A 17,014-nucleotide genomic window follows, 5' to 3' on the forward strand; every position below is an offset into this window, starting at 1 on the left:
GGTATTTGTGGTTTTAAAAAAATTTCCGATGGTGATTCTGAGATGGAGCCAGGGTTAAAATCTAGGGTCCGGGTGCCTAGGTGGCTCAGGTGGTTAAGAGTCTGCCTTCAGCTCAGGTCATGATGCCAGGGTCCTTGGATGGAGACCCGCATTGGGCTCTTTGCTCAGTGAGGAGTGTGTTTCTCTCCCTTCCTCCCCCTTCACTCCTGCTCTCTCTCTCTCAAATAAATAAATAAAATATTTTTTAAAAATTTTAGGGTTAAGTGTACTAGAAATAACACTTGCTGTGTTCCAGGCATGCTATAAATGCTGTATGCATTAACTCATTTAATCTGCACTCTGAGCTCTAAACTAGGCACTTTTTATCACCCCTCTTTTACAGATGAGGACTTTTAGACACAGAAAGGTTAAGGCACTTGCCTGGGGTCACAAAGCTGGTCAGTAGCAGGGCTGGGATGTGAACCCACACAGTCTGGCTCCAGATTATGAGTCCCTAACCACTACACTCAGTCACTTCTCTCCCACAGTGCTGACCAAGGTCATTCAAGTGTGAGACCCAACTGCGATAAACACTTGAACTTGAGAAACACTGATTGTTGTTTCACATTGAGTAATGTCATTTCATGCTTAGATATTTGTATGTTTTGCAAAAAATACACAAAGTTGTAAATGCTGTCTCCTTTTAAAATCTATACATTTAAAAGGCATGACCCACGTAGCGAGCGGTGAAGCAATTTGAAAGCATTGTATACAGTTGTAAAAGAATATGTAAAAGAATAAAGAATAAGTAGTGGAGGGCTTTAGTTCTTCAAGTGTCACACAGAACAGGTCTGGTGAGTAAAACAAGCCTGAAAATTCATCTTCTCTGTGCCATTTGCACCCTACCCTGACCTGAGTCACTGAGATGGAAAAAAGGTTGGAGGACAGAGGCAGAGGAATCCCCCCAGGTGCCTTCTCACTGATCACACTGCCTTTTCTATGGCTCTTTCCCCTAGGTAAGCAGAAGCAGCCCATCTTCATTTGGAGGCGTTCAGTGGATTGTCTTTCTAATGTTATGTCCTCATACAGATTGTTCTTTTGAGCCTTTCTGTTTTTCTTCACAGGCTCCTAACAGTCTTGGTGCAACAGTCAAATCTCAGCGAGATTAATCACCAGGACAATGAGGTGAGCCTGCCCTCTCAAGAACAGTTGGCCATTGCACCTGTCAGGGTAGAAGGAAGGGCTTTTCTCAACCTGTGCTTCCTATCATACAGGTTCAGGGAGGGGATGGAGCACATTTGTGGGCTCCCACCCTGAGAGGGGAGCTTGTGTCTCGACTAGTAACCCTCAGGCAGAAATTTATCCACACCCTGGTTATGGGTAGCTTCTACTGGGATAGGATTTTTTTGCATTAAATACTTAAGCATCTATCATACCACTGAAATTTTGTAATTTCCCTCTGGATATTGAGAAATAAATGTTGCTCTTTCCTGTCTTCTTGAGCCAGAAACTTCAAGGGCAAGCTGCCATTGCTCTCCCTTTGAGAGAAAGATGACAGATAATTCCAGGCTCCATGTGCCGGAGGCCACATCATTAACACCAGCGATCACTGTTGCTGTTTCCTTTATGTGGCAGACACAACAGAAGTCTTCCAAGATGACAATACAGTACTCGCAAACAAAATCCCTGCCTGAGTGTTACCAGATACCAGGCAGAGCTGCCACAGCGTAGCTCAGGGTCTTATTCTAGCTACTTAACTCTTTAAATTAAAAACAGGACTGATTTTCATGACCCAGCCTGTTTTCTTTAACAGGCTTCTTTAAACAGATTTAAATGTTTTAATGTTGTTGGTTTTTTAATATATCATGTGCTTGGTTTGGCTTCACTCTACTAAGAATGTCTGATAATTGAGAAAGTGTGATAGCATTGAAAATGCATATGCGTGAAAATCCCAAATTACACTGTTTTCAAGGAAACCAGGTGGCCATAGACAGCAGTTGTAGGAGGACGTGCCCTAACGGGGGCTGGGCCCCTAGCCTTTCTTGAGTTTTCTGATGACAGGGTTTCCTCCCAGCTGGCTTAGCATTAATGACCACACTGAAAAGCCCCTTCTTCACCACCTCAGTCTGAGGTTGGACGCCACCCTGACTCAGTGGTCACACGCTGCTTTCACTCCCCATGTCTTCAGGGACTTAAAGCAAAACCCTAAGAATGTGAGGTTTACACTGTTCTGAACTTCCGCTTTAAAAATGAGAGCCAGCGATGAGAGAGCACACTCTGACCACTCTGCCCATGGTGTGAAAGCAGGCAGCTTGAGTGGTGCCGTTTTGTTTTTAAGATTTTTATTTGTGAGAGAGAGAGAGGCCACGTATAAGCATGGGGAGCAGCAGGCAGAGGGAGAAGCAGGCTTCTACCAGAGCAGGGAGCCCAATGTGGGACTCTATCGCAGGACCCCAGCATCATAACCTGAGCCAAAGGCAGTTGCTTAACTGACTGAACCACCCAGTCATCCTAAGTGGTGCAGTTTTTACTAACTGATCACGAACTTCTGAAGTTTGGGAAAGTTGACAATCAACTTCCTCTACCTCTAACTTGTACCCCTACCCAGCAAAACTGACTTTTCTTAGGAAGGGGTCAAATTCACTCATTCATACCCTAAAGCTTAGTTCCAACTCAGTTCAGTCTTCAGCTAAAAGAACATCCTCTGGCAAAGTGATGGTTCCCTATTCTTCCCCACCCTGCAAGGCCCCTGGCTGCTGGGAACAGTGAAAGCAGACCCAGGTATTTCTAACAATGGTAACTGTTACACTTCTCAGATAGTATGTGCTAAATATTGGAAATGTCTCCACTTCCTTCTCATGCAAAGTAACCTCTCAGAAGAGATTCCTCCCACTGTGGCTTTTATGCGCAGAGAACAGGACCTCAAAAGGACACTTAACAGCCAGTGTTGCAGCTTCCTCTTTGGGACGTGTCACAGCACATCTGAAATCCATCTAAGCCAACTGCTAATGCTTGTCTGTGTTTAAAATGTGTGTGTGTATACACACATATACCCATACACACACCCACACACACACACAGAGCAATGATCTTACGAGTCAATCCATATACATTTGTAAGGGCTAGAAGCTCTTAACCACTAGGAAATGAGGACACTTCTAACATGGAAAGAACACAGCAAAGGCTTTTTTTCATTCAACACCTTGGCAGATTTCCTACACTCGGCTTCTCAGTGTTCTGAACAGCGATGGCCCACTCTCCCCCTCCCCCAATCACTTTGCCAGCGAGCTCCAAGCACAGTGATTCTCCATTATATATGACGGGACAATTATTAAAGCATAGGCACATGCACACAGCACCAACCCACTCCCTGCATCTGCTAAGTAACAGGAAGGAGAAAAGATTAAAGGCAAGAGAAATGAGGGAAAAAGTAAGTTACCGCTGCTAGTGAAGCATTAAGGTTGTCTAATACAAGTGGAAAGAGCAAGGCATTCCTCTGCAGAGTCTGAATGAAATTATTCTTCAAGAATAACTGAAGGACCCCCAAGCTTGTCACTATAACGATTGAAAGTTAAAGGATCACTTAGTAGAAATCTAACTTCATTAGGAGATAGGTTATAAACTGAAACTACCAAATAGAGAAAGCAAGCACCTCTTCTGTTCAGGTAAAATAAAACATGAGGTAAAACTTCATTATCAGGGAAGTGATTATCACTTTAGTGGCTGTCTTGATCTGAGCTCAGGGGCTTAAAACAATTTTTTTTACATTATTAGTTTTTACTTGTGTAATATGTAAACACATTTGCTTTTTTACAAATTTAAATATTACAAGTAATGATAGTCCTCAATTACTTCCACCCTACCACCTTAGCCCCTAGGTAATCACTGTCTGATGTGTCTCTTTCCCAATGTCTTCTATATAACCACAGACCCCGTGGACTATAACATAAAAGGTATCACACTCCCTAAGTTGTTCTACAACTTTGGTTTCTCACCCAACAGAATGTCTTAGAGCTCTATTCATGTCAATAATGTACGGATCTGGCTCATTCCTTCTAATGGCTTCATGATGTTCCGCACTATGAAAATACCTCCGTTTATGTTGATATTCCCCTATGAATGTATATTTAGGCTGTCTCCTGTTTTTCACCATCACAAACACTCCTCTAAAGAGTGTCTCATACAAGCCTCGTTGAGTATTTTACACAATCATTTCTCTAGAAAACCAGTGGTGGGAAGCGGGGTGTACATTTTTGTTTTTTATACACACGCCTGGTGCTTCTCCAGGCTGTATCAATTTATAGCTCTACCTGCGGTTGAGTAGCGTGCTGGTCATATTTTCTTGTTTTAATTTGCATTTCCCCGATAGTTAATGAGACTTAGTACCATTACATAGGCATAAAGGCCATTTTTGTATCTTTTTATGACTTGCCTCTTTTAGATTTTTTTGTCCATTCATTTATTGGGCTACTTTGTCATTTATTTTCTATTCTGAACATTAACTTTGTTTGCTGTTGGATTACAAATAATTTTTCGCAGTGCATGACTCCTTTTAGAACTGTCTGTGGTGTCTTTTCTAGTACAGGAATTTTAAAATATGATATAATCAAAGTAATCTTCTTATTCCTTACTGCTTCTGCTTTTGAGGCCTTTTTAAAGAAGGCCCACCCCGAAGCCCACAAGGCATAATTACATTATGCTAAGTTTTTTTGTAATTGTTCTGTTCTAATGATCTGTTTGTTTTTCCTGTTTCATTGACCACTGAGCTTAATTGTCAAGTGACTTATTTACAACCAGCTATCTACACTGCAGAGTTTGACCCTGTGGGAAAGGCAAAATGGGTCAGACTGTCCTTTGTGCCTTTGTTCTTCTGGACCTCAGAGGAATCACTGACATACAGGGTAGCTGTCTGTTGCAGTTAAAGGGAGCTGACAAGTTGCTAAACTCCTGGAATCTAACCTCTCTTGCTCTCATTTTAGCCTTGACAGGAAGAGTGCCTCATCAAAAGGGGCTACAGACTAATTTAATGGCAGCTCATTTAGAACTTTTAATGCATTTATCCAGAGAAGCACTGCTTTTAACTGTATTTAGGGTACATCGTTAAACCTGCGTTGAACGCACATTCTGATATAAGTAGATTTTTGTAAGTGACCTGACAATGACCAAACTTTTATTCTAACAGTGCTCTGAGAAAAAAAAAAAAAAATCCAAATTGCAAAAACAGATGTGAATCTTTGGATATAATTCTTAGCATTAAATTCACTTAAAACATCCTTAAGACATAATCATAAACAGAGACTGTGCACTGTCAAGGCAAAATCAACAGAAACAGTGCCTGACTCTAGAAATCATTTTACTTTACAGTTAGCAAGAGGGAAAATAATGAAGTGAAATTTTTTTAATGCTCCAGAATTTTTATCCTAAAAATGAATACCTTAAAAAAAAAATGGGAGTAAAGTCTCTGCAATTTAGGAACCCTCACCTTCTCCTTTCCCTGTCTAAAGGTAGGCTTTTTTTTTTTTTTTTTCTTTTTTATTTTGGATCCCTAGACTCTAGCTCAGTAACTTGCACATAGTAGAGCCCTCACCTCAAAAATATACTTACATATGTAGATAAGGAATTATCAAATTTTTGAAGAATCCATTTTATTGGCCCTTTCTCTTTGTTTCATTGACCCAACTCATTTTATGTATCACATTTGACTCCCCAGGTGACTTTTAATTATTGCCAAAAATCTACTCTCAAGAAAAAGACGTTGTATCATTTGGGATCTTCAAAAAATGTGCTGTAGACGCTAGGCCAGGAGTCCTTGTCCATTTTTATGATATGGACACCTCTGGTGCACTGGTGAAGATGATGGATCCAACCACAGAAAAATGCTTGTATATATACATAGGATTACAAGAGAAACCAGTTATTTTGAAACAGCATTATCAAAATATTATAAAGATCAAATTTACAATGGTGATATGCAAGCTTGCTTGTTAATACATTAAGATTTAGTGGTCAGACAAGTAACACTGTACTAGTGATGCATAGAAATAGTACTTTGAGATATCTGGGCTAATTAAGGCAATACAAAAGCATCTGTGATTTGTATCATTAGCAAAGTCACAGGTGTCATTAACAGTGGTTGCCTGTATCCATATTTAAAGAAGATGCTAAATTTCCATTTGAAGTTAGTGATTGCAAAAATGTAATTTATTTCTTTGATCTAAGCACACAAAGCCTGTTTTCTATCCATGGCTAGAACTCCTGCTGCAGTGGATATTGCAGAATATTTTTTGCAGGATATTGCAGAATATCCGAAAAAGATCTTTCAAAAATACTTTGATCAACAAGTGGAATAACTGTAGGCCTCCCAAAGTGATCTGCTTGAAATGAGGAAGTTGTGTTATTCATTAAAAAATATTTATGTACCTACCTTGTCACATGTAGGCTTGATTCCTGCTCTAATAGTTCACAGTTTAGTGCAGAATGTAGGATGTTCTGTTTAGCTGAAAAATAAATACAACTTAGGTCTCTATTCTCAAGGCTTTACTTTAGAAGTTTGTTCTTACTAAAATTTGCCCTTTTGCTTCCATGGCCTGAGTTATTCTTCATAGCCTTTCTTCTGTTAGGGTCTCATTTAAATTACAAAACTCTCTAAGGATTTTTATGTTTTTGTTGGGTACACAGTTTTTGTCATTACAGGGAGACGGTAAGCATTTTTTATTTTTTAAGATTTTATTTGACAGAGACACAGTGAGAGAGGGAACACAAGCAGGAGAATGGGAGAGGGAGAAGCAGCTTCCTGCTGAGCAGGGAGCCCAATGCAGGGGACCCAATGCAGGGCTCGATCCCAGGACCCCAGGATCGTGACCTGAGCTTAAGAAAGACCCTTAATGACAGAGCCCCCCAGGTGCCCCAACAGGGAGAGAGGGAGCATTTTAAAAGAATATCATCAATAGCAGTCATTCTTACTGTCCTAAAACCCACCATCTATTTTTAGTCTTTATAATCTTTTGACCATTATGATAAACGTAACTTATCCAGATTGAAAAACTCTAAAACATAGATGATGAAATAATTTATTAATTTTTGTGATCTATAATATATTTTTAAAATAAAAATGGAAGGAAATGGCTTTCGTCCTCTACTTCTAACCATCTATTTTTTAAATTCTTTTAAAGCACATCATTTTTTCCTCTTTTTTTTTTTTTTGGTCTAGAAGAAACAACTTTTGTTTGAGTAGTCATGTGTGATCAGGAGATTAATAGTTTGTAAATTTAGAAAGTCAAGCAAAGCCAAGCTGGACTTCTGTGAAGTTCTAGATCCTTTAGGTTTTGCTGACCTCTCAGGACTTGCTAGAATTTTACCCCCCAGAGCACCAAGTTGAGGGGTGTAGCAAGTGCCTGGCCACATCGAACCTCTGTGCTTCTCGGTTCTGCAGATTCCAGTTCAAAGGTGCCATCCTGAGCACTTAACCAGATTTCTGGTTCAGAAAACACAGAAGAGTGGTTTTGGGGCGGGGGTGGGGGGTAGTTCTGAAACATTGGTAAGATTTGTAAGCCCTTAAAATGTCAGTGACACAGGCTCAAGGTACAGAATTCATCTGTATGAAAGTGCCGTTTCAAAGCAACCTGCTCAACACCCAACACAGACCCATCAGCAATCTCCAGAAGGATTCAAAGCCAACTAAAACTGAACATGTCCCTTTGAAACATTGTGGAGAGCTATGCTCTCAAGTGTCAGTTACTTTTTAGTCTCTGAGCCAATACTGTTTCAAAAAATGTGGCGTTCTACTCTGACCTGGACCATCTTCAGTGTTTGTTACAACATGTCTGCAGATGGCTCCTGGGTTTTCAGCCCCCTGATGCTTCGAAGGTCCAACTGAGTCCTCAACGAAATTGTAGGGAGCATTGATAGAAAAGGTCTCCACAGTTAGGACACAAAGGGCTGGACTGCATCCAAGACACTCTGGTATTTTCTACTCTGAGACCAAGGGAGCCTTGATAACCTGTAATTCACTAATTCTTCCTGTATTTCTTTAATACTGCATTCGATGTTGTGGGCTTACCATGCCCAAGAAGCCACAGCTTCTGCCTTTAAGTGCATCACAGCTTAACGCAGACACCAGTCTGAGTCTGAAGTCAGCCCCTTAAATGGCCACCAGCCTTCATGTAACGAAACTGGGATGCCTTCTGGTCTGCCCAGAAGCTGGAGACAGACAGTTGTAGCAAAAAAAAAAAAAAAAGTTGTAGCAACACACTCCTAAACAGTGTGTTATGCAATGCCAGGGCCTGCACTGAAGCTGATTCTGCAAGTTTTGGTTTTCATATTACTAATTCTAAGGGGATTTATTTTTCTCATTAGCCCAATTGAAAAAACAGCAATGTCAAAGTTCCTTTGACTTGTTTGCAACTTGTATTATAGTGTATGTAATACATATAACGTGTGTGTTTATGATTATTTCAAGAAGGAATGGAATGATTCCTCCTTGATTTAGGGTCAGATGGTCACCCAAATTCTAGGGTGGGGGATGGGAGAAAATATATGGTTCAGTACCTTCCAAAGTATGTGCCAGCTGTTTTGAGAGCCTAGAAACAATGCTGAATTCAACAAATATAGGATGGCAACCCTTACACAAGTGAAAACCCTTTCAGAAAGTTAGATCTGAATCCAGTTAATATCACAGAGGAAAGCATTCTCCAGCAGTTGAGCTCACTTCCAAAAGGAAAGCCTACCAGCATGTGTGGGAAGAAATGTTATTCTCCAAGGTTGAAGAGACCTGGATTTGAATCCCAACTATGGCACATATCCATACCATAGGCAAATTACTTAAACTGTGTTTTGGTTTCTTCACCTGTAAAATGGGGCTATGAAAGTCTACCCCTTAAGGACTACATCTATAAATATGGTTAAGGTAATATAAATTTCTTGGCTGCAAGTAGCTATATGAAAAGTGCTAGTGTTTCTCCCCACCCTACCACTTTACCAAAAGATGCAGAAGTTGGGGTTTTTAAGGTTTTTTTGGAGGGGGGTGGGGTTTTTTTTTTTAAGGAAGTAACTCTAGAAGTTTAACAGTTGTTGTTTAGGAGACAAGGATTAGCAGTGCATAACCAGAATCTAGTTCATAAACGTTATTTTCACATTGAGTTCACGTATCAGTAAATCATACCTATGCACAGAGTGATAGCCATATACCTATTTGGAGAACTGATCAAAAATTCTAGATTTCAGATGAAGAGTTGGTAACAATGAGGTATCAGACAAACTGATTCTCTATAAAGGAGAAGTCAGGTTTTGCTTTTTATTTATGCAGTTTTTAAAAGCAAAGCTAAAATTTGCAAAAGCAAAACAATTTAATCAAGGATGGTTAAGAAGTCATTTATTTTAAATAACTTATTTAGCACCTACAATATTCCTGACACTGTTCTAAGCTCTAAGCCTTCAGACAGCAGACAAGGACCTATCCTCAGAGTTTACACTGCAGTGACTTCCAGTTTTGATGTCTAACACTGAATACTGGTAGCTGAAACCAGTATGAGTCTGAAGCAAACAAGACTAAGCACTGGGAAAGGAAAATCCATGAGTGATAAAAATAAGATTCCCGCTGAGTCTAGATTTCTACCTCCAGTGTGCCACATTTATAATGAACAGGACTTGAAATGCAGGGAGTTATTCTGAATCCTCAGTGAATACTCAGCTGTCACAATACGAAAAAGAAGTTCCCCTGCGTTTGTATAATGTCACCTTTGCAAGGTGGGGATCCTGGTGATCACAGTCGAAATGATGGGGGGACTGTGGGGACTAACGGTATCAGTAGACACTTTTCTTACTATCACTTTACACAAAATCGGGTTACAAACAGGATCTAGATTTATGTGCAGGACATGAACTGCATGTAAGATGTGAGCTGTATCTGGGAGGTGGGCTACAAGTAGGCAATGAAGTATGGTATGTGAAGGAATCTCTTAGCTTTAAAAAACAAGGCCAAGTTAAGGATTCTCCACACTTATCAGATCTAGGAGGACGCCATGAAAGCGCTCTGGGGATCCTCCCATATTTATTCTGGGGGTCATTGGCCCAGGAAGACTTTTGCCCTCCATCTCCTGGAGTTTTTTGCACAGGATCCTACTCCATCCCAGTCACATTGCCGAGGGTCCAGGTTGGTTCCAGTGATTCTTTTGTTTTTTAATTGCAGTATCTTAAGAGCCAGTTCCAAGCTAGACACCTATTTGTTCACTCATTGTTTGAGGTCACTTGTCGTTTGAGACATCAGTACCCTTTAAGAAATAGACATAAACTGTATTAGCAAGCTAACTCCTGCTCCCAAAACAATGCATAATACTCTGAAACCAAGCTCAATGGTCAAGGCCCTGTAGTGCCTCAGCAATCCCTGTAACAAGATTCTCACAAGGAAAGCCTGGCAATTTGTTTCAAAAGGTTTCAAAAATCTCCTGCTGGAGTCCTTGGTCAAGAGATAGAGTCCTTCGTAAATCTTGTAAATGATATTTGATCTTATCCCATTCATAATGAGTACTATTATATTTTTCAGGGGTAATACAAAAAGATGTCACAGTCCAATCACAAGTGACTCTTCTGAGTGACCACCTCTGTCTCCTGTCCTCCAGGTCTTTCTCAGAAATCGGGGATGCAGTGGTTATCAGCGGGGTCATTGGTTTTTCTGGGGCCTGATGAGCCAAGGAGGAAACCATAGTGTTTCCATCACTGTTATCTGAGGAAATAAGAACAGACCATTTGCCTTTCCTTAATAGGAGGCCAGGAAGCCATTCATTAAAAGATTTGAACCAAATAGAATAGATGCTTCAAGGGATTGCTGTGATTGTGAGAAGTTTTTCTGCGGCTGCCGGACTGTCGCCTTGGCATAAATTCAAAAAATTAAGAGTAAATAGAGTGCTAAAACATCCTTGGGGTTTCCCCCTTTTTTGCTTAGTAATTGCAGTTTTAGTGTACAATGAGCTCGTTCAACTCTACCTTATCCTTGTGGGTTTTAACTGTAATATGATGAATCTGCCAAACAGAACAAAAGGCAGTGAAGTCTGTAGCTGTGCCTTCATTTTTTATGGTAGTAGGGACCCCCGTAATGCTGAAACATTGCAATAGAGCTGACGGCAGTGAAGGACTCGGGAGGACTGAGAACTGCCCAGAAAAATCTGGAAATAATTTATCAATAACACGTAAATAAGGTTGAATATGATCTTGTAATCCCTCTGGTTCACACAGGGCAGAGGTCAGCTGCTTTGTCTCAGTTGAGTGGTTACATAGCCAAGACCCCTCAAGGGCATTATCAGCAGGCATTGTAGGTCATTGGCGTGGCCAACACGGACAAGAAAGAATGGAAATATCTGCTCCAGAATCTAAGAGCCCTTCACATGTTCGTCCCTTACTAGAAACTTCATTTGGGGTCAACTTCCTACAGTTTCTCAGAAAAATGAATCTTTTTATTAGTACTGCTGAACTCTCCTTCCCTGAAGTTTGAAGATTGAGTAGGCTTTAATATAGGGAAGTAACAAAAGTTGGGTGACTTGGTTCGCCTGCCGAAAAGGTCCAGGAACAGTGAGAGAAACCATAATTTGAATCTCACCATAATAACCAGAGTCTGACTCCTTACGTACGTACTGTAACTCCTTTCATAGTTAAGCTACTCTGTTCAAGCAGGAGACCAGCCATATTTGGGGGTAGAGGTCCATATTGGTTTGTTGACAATTTATAAGGACATTGAGATGGACATATAAAGCAAGCCTTAGGAAGAGGGATACCAAACGCAGCACTCCCCTGAGTAACAGGGACTAAGTCCATTAACTGAGAGTCGCTTTTGGGTACAAACTGAATAGGAAATTCTGTGACCCCACATTAATTGGGGCCTGGGGTTGGCCCCTTAGGGAAACGTTTCCCAGATGAGGATTCGCAGAAGGATTTCCATCTCTACTGGTTTTTGACTGGCATTTCTTAGCCCAATGTTTGCTTGCGTTGTCAACAGTGGGGGAAAAACATTACGGGGTTGAATCCTGGATTTATTCGGGTGATTGGCAGAAGAGGGAGCAATCAGACAGGGAGGGAGATGGCATGGTTTATATATCCTGTTTGTCCACAATTAACATTTTGCCTGCAATTGTTTTGAACAGCCATGGTTTCTAATGCTGTTCCTCAGGCCTGATGTTTAAAGGATCCAACATTACGACAAGCTTTTCAATAATCCAGGACATTGCCAGATTCTCAGAGGTTAAATCAGGGCCTGGGAGTCTTCATTAGCACTATCATATGCTAATTGTTTTAAGAGTATTTCCTGAATTTGCTTTCCTCTTACCTGCGTTTCCAGTGATTCTTTTAACCCGCCAATAAAATCAATGTATGGCTCTTTAGGCCCTTGTTGGATTTTTGTTTAACTGGGAGTATAATCAGCATCCGAATTCATTTTTTGCCAGGCTTGTAGGGCCACATCACACATGCAGGGAAGGGCTGCAGGAGGAATGTTAGGAGTTTGATGATTAGACGTCGTCCAAGCTCCTGTTCCCATGTTGAGTAACAGCTGTAACATTCCCTCTGTCCTGAACTCCTGAATTTTTCATTTGCCTCCTCAGAAAGCCACACCACATTTTCCATTGTAGAAGTTCAGAAAAGACTAATACCATTTTACTTATGAGTTGAAAATCACAGGGTATTCAGCAGGCATTTCTGCTCCATCTGGATAAATATTCCTATTAATATGGAGAAGTAGATCTGTACATGGGACACGCCCTTAACTCTTACAGTCTTCATCGGCATCCCGTCCTAAGTATTTGGCCTATTAGCCTGAAAGTTACAGGGAAAACTAAGTGCAGCTCATGGGGGCAAGATGGTGTAGAAACAGGATTGTGTTTTTTAGTTTTTGTTGGTCCTAAATGTAACGTGCGTAAATCATCGAACCCACTGTCATTTCACTGATCCCCAAAGAGGTCTGCTGCTATTTCCTCATCCTCATCCCCAAAGGGAATCAAAGATGCAGTGGCCAAAGGAGAAACATGGCATTTGTCCTTTCTGCCGAGAAATAATTTTTTTACTTTCGGTTTGAATTTGTCGGGTTGTTTCATCATCTAACTCAAATGTATGTAAAAGAAGTGGCTGTTTCAGCCTTAAAATCATCTTCCTGATGTTTCCTTCCCAAAATTAAAATTTACCAATGCCCATATAACCCAAAACTCCATAAAATTTTTTTCACCTCGTCTGTAAGCCTTTTCCACATTATGGCATGCATGCTCCCAAACTGCCTCTGTTCCCTTCATTGGAAAACCAAGGATTATATTCACAAGTAGTATCCCAACAAGCTCTTAATCGACCACTGGACACTCGAGCACCTCCCTGAGATAAAAGATACTGCACACAACTTTGATTCTGCCCCATCATTCTCACTTACCTCTTCCTGTGAGGTCTCCAGATCACTGAGTTACTATTTGTCAATTTCAGGTCCTTGTTCAGGTGTCACTTGTCACCTACGTGAAGGAGAAACCTGGTGATCAGAGCTCAAATGATGGGGAGTTATCGACTGATGATCAGTGACCAGTAGATGACTTTTTTTTTTTTTCCAATCACTTCTTTTATACTTTACATAAGATCTGGCTACAAACAGAATATAGATTTACAAGCAGGACATGAAGGGCGTGTGAGATGTGAGCTACGTGCAGGATGTAGGCCAAGTGCAGGATGTGGGCCACCTGCAGGCAATAAACTGTGACAGAACGATTATCTCTTAGTTTGGAAGTCCAAGGCTCTAGCCTTTGTGCTACTGAGCCTTATCTCTTAGCTTTAAATGACAAGAGCAAGTTAAGGATTCTCCACACTTATCAGATCTAAGCGGAGGCCCTGAGTGAGCTCCCGGGATCCTCCCATGTTTATTCTAGACATCATTGGCCCAGGAAGACTCTTGCCCTCCATCTCATGGAGTTTTCTTATAGAACCATACTCGACCCCACTCACATTGGCGAGGATCCAGGTTGTGTTCCAATAGTGTAGCCTTCTTTTCCAAATGTAACTAATTTCTTGAAGTATTCTCAAGAGCGTATCTCACTTGTGTGAGCCTCGCAACTTGAAAACAGGCCATAGTATAATGATTTAGAATTTTTGACCTGGTCAAGGGGATTGACATTCTCATCCCAGTGTCCCATAAACCTCAAACCCTAGATTCTCACTCACAGACTTGGGAATTGCTCTAGAGCTCAGCTTCCTCTTCCATAAAACGAGGAGGATAGCAGCACCTATCAGAGTTGGCCCATTGCTACAATAATAAACTCAAAATCTCAGGGGCCTGACACAGTTAAAGCTTCTTTCTTGCTACAATCATAGTCCAATCCTGGATCACAGGGTAGCCTTACTCTCCTTCATCAGTCAGGTCCTAAGCGTCATAATTACATGGTTCTGGAATCTTCTCCAGTCTTGCTGGCTGCATTCATTTGTCGGATGAGGAAAGAGAGAAGGAAGGGAAGGAGACCCTGTGGGTTTTGTTTTCTAGGCAGGCCTGTGAGGAGCTTCCTCCCACTCTGTCCACGTTGCAATGATCAGGACTCAGTTTCAAGGCCACCCCTATCTGCTGGGAGGCTGGGGGATGTACCCTGTGCACCCTGGAGGAAGAGGACATAGAGTTTGGTGAACACATAGTGGAGTTCAGCACAGTACTTAATTCGGAAGATTGTTTAGAGGATTCAGTGAAAAATGTACATAAGAACTCATAAAGACCATAGCATTGATAAGTATTAGACTCTCAGCTTTATATTATGTGTGGAGAGGACTATGAAAAGAACTTTAAAGCTGCCCATACTCTTTGCCCTCTTTACCAAGCATCTTAATCTAGAGTCATTTCAGAGATACTTTGTGTACTGAGAGTGTGGGCAAGGAAAAGAGGCCATCTTTTCATGGTATACTCCCAAATAATACTTGTCCTCATGGTTACCTTTCCCATTCATTGTATTATTAAATGATGCCTAAAGCATGTGACTTCAAGCTCTGAAAGAAGCTGAGATTCACCAGATGGACTCATCCAAGCTGCCACAGAGTGATCTCTTCCAACAGTGTAAATCAGATCATGTCAACATGCTCTTAAAACCCTTCACTGCCTTTTCACAGACCTCAGAATGAAATCTAAATGCTTTATACAGAGTTTGTATCCCCCATCCTACATCCCAGGATCAGCCCTGCCTCCCTCTCCAGACTCGTCTCACATGGCTCTCTCTCCTTCTCCATTCATTCCTTCAACAACTATTTATCCAGTCTCTGTTGTAGCCACTGAGGATACTGTAGTAAAACAGTGTCCCTCCCCCTGTGGGTGGGATATGGCAGTTTAGCGTGACCCCAGTCACAAGTGGTTGCCTCTGTGGCTTGGCGCTTGCTGCTCTGTTCCCCCAGCCTGGCTCCTAGAAGCCCACGTAGTACAGTCACTAAGCCTGCAATTACTCTCTCACAGCTCCCCATACACATTCTTTATAGCACTGAACAACTTGGAAAATCCTTTTGCTCATTTCCATTTGTTGTCTGTCTTCCTCTACTACACTGCAGTTCCCATGAGAGCAAGGATCTTGTTTAGGTAATTCTTTTTTTTTTTTTTTTTTTTTTATTTTATTTATTTTTTTGAAAGACAGAGATCACAAGTAGGCAGAGAGGCAGGCAGAGAGAGAGAGAGAGGGAAGCAGGCTTCCTGCGGAGCAGGGAGCCCAATGCGGGGCTCGATCCCAGGACCCTGAGATCATGACCCGAGCCAAAGGCAGCAGCCCAAACCACTGAGCCACCCAGGCGCCCCTTGTTTAGGTAATTCTCTGTAGTATTCTCCATCCCCGTTTTCCTGGCACAAAGCAGAACCTCAGTAAGTATCTGTTGATTGAATGGCTTAAGGACTGATTGAACTAACAGGCAGCAACCAATGTATCTGGTGATGGCCCTTGGGTCTGGGGAGAAAGTGGGACCTCCCTTTTCTTTCCTGATAGCCTGTGCTCACCTCTCCCCTTTCTGACTGTGGTTTTGTAGGGAATGACACCGCTCCACTGGGCCGCTTTCCATAACCAGCCCCAACATACTCAAATGCTGCTGAAGAAGGGAGCAGACCCCACGCTTGTGGATAAAGACTTTAAAACAGCTCTCCACTGGGCAGTCCAGGTGAGAAATTGACCAGTAAATTTGTCTCAAGTTTAGATGGTGTAAAGCCATGTTACAAGTCTCTGAGTTTATCAGACCTGAAAGATGGAATTATCAAAGGTGCAGCCACTGCACTGAGATGGAGGTTAAATGTGTGCTAGAGCAAGGAAGATTCACGCTGCCCTCTTCAGTCCCTTCATGTCCAAAGGGCCTGACCACAAACCTGTCACTTTGGAGGATTTGAGTCCATCTGTGGAGAAGAAACCCCTCCAAGGTACAGAGGGGGAAGAGAGCCTACTTTGGCTGTTATACACACAGGCACATGCGCACGCGCGCACACACACACACACACCCCACCTCTCTTGCTTGCTCTCTTACTCTCTCCATCTGCATGCTTGCTAAGTAGCTCACAGTACACCAGGATAAACCTTCAAAGTTTTATTAGGAAAACTTGCTCTTCAAAGTCTTTTGACCATAACTCTCTTCTTCCAAATCCTCCAAAGCAGAGTTACTCCAAGTGACCCTGAGTTCTGGGCTGAGCAATGAAAATCATGCCTCTTAACGCTATCCCGTGATCACAAAAGGGAGTCTGTCTTAGAACACATGACCAAAGAAATCAGAATAGACCCAAGAAGTCTACAGCCCAAAGAGGGGAAAGTGAGAATGAGGTGAGAGAATGCCCATAGCTAACATTATTAGCGTGCTTTCTATTTTAGAGGAATAGGTTAACTCAGAGTCATGTACTCTGTCCTTCAGAGGACAGTAGTATTACGCATCATTTCAACCAAGTTGCCAGCCCATTCTTTTGCTACCCAAGCAGAGACACTGTTAACCTTCATCAGCCCAACAAAGGCACCCTTGCCGAGCTGCTGCCACGACACTTGTGAGAGGGGGTTTCTGCCTGCCCTGCTGGCGGTTTCACTTAATGGTT

General features: G+C 41.8%; 1 protein-coding gene across 14 annotated transcripts in view; it reads left to right on the forward strand.

The window, feature by feature from the left end:
• The window catches only part of ANKRD55 (ankyrin repeat domain 55), a 290,232-nt gene that overhangs the window by 246,865 nt on the left and 26,353 nt on the right, over positions 1–17,014 (forward strand). For all 14 annotated transcript variants that reach the window (XM_082725966.1, XM_082725965.1, XM_082725964.1 and 11 more), the window contains 2 exons: positions 1,104–1,164; positions 15,976–16,104. In XM_082725966.1, coding sequence (XP_082582092.1) covers positions 1,104–1,164; positions 15,976–16,104 — 190 coding nt within the window. The remainder of the gene's footprint in view (positions 1–1,103; positions 1,165–15,975; positions 16,105–17,014) is intronic.

The sequence above is a fragment of the Mustela nivalis genome, assembly GCF_964662115.1.
Source record: "Mustela nivalis genome assembly, chromosome: 3".
NCBI lineage: Eukaryota > Metazoa > Chordata > Mammalia > Carnivora > Mustelidae > Mustela > Mustela nivalis.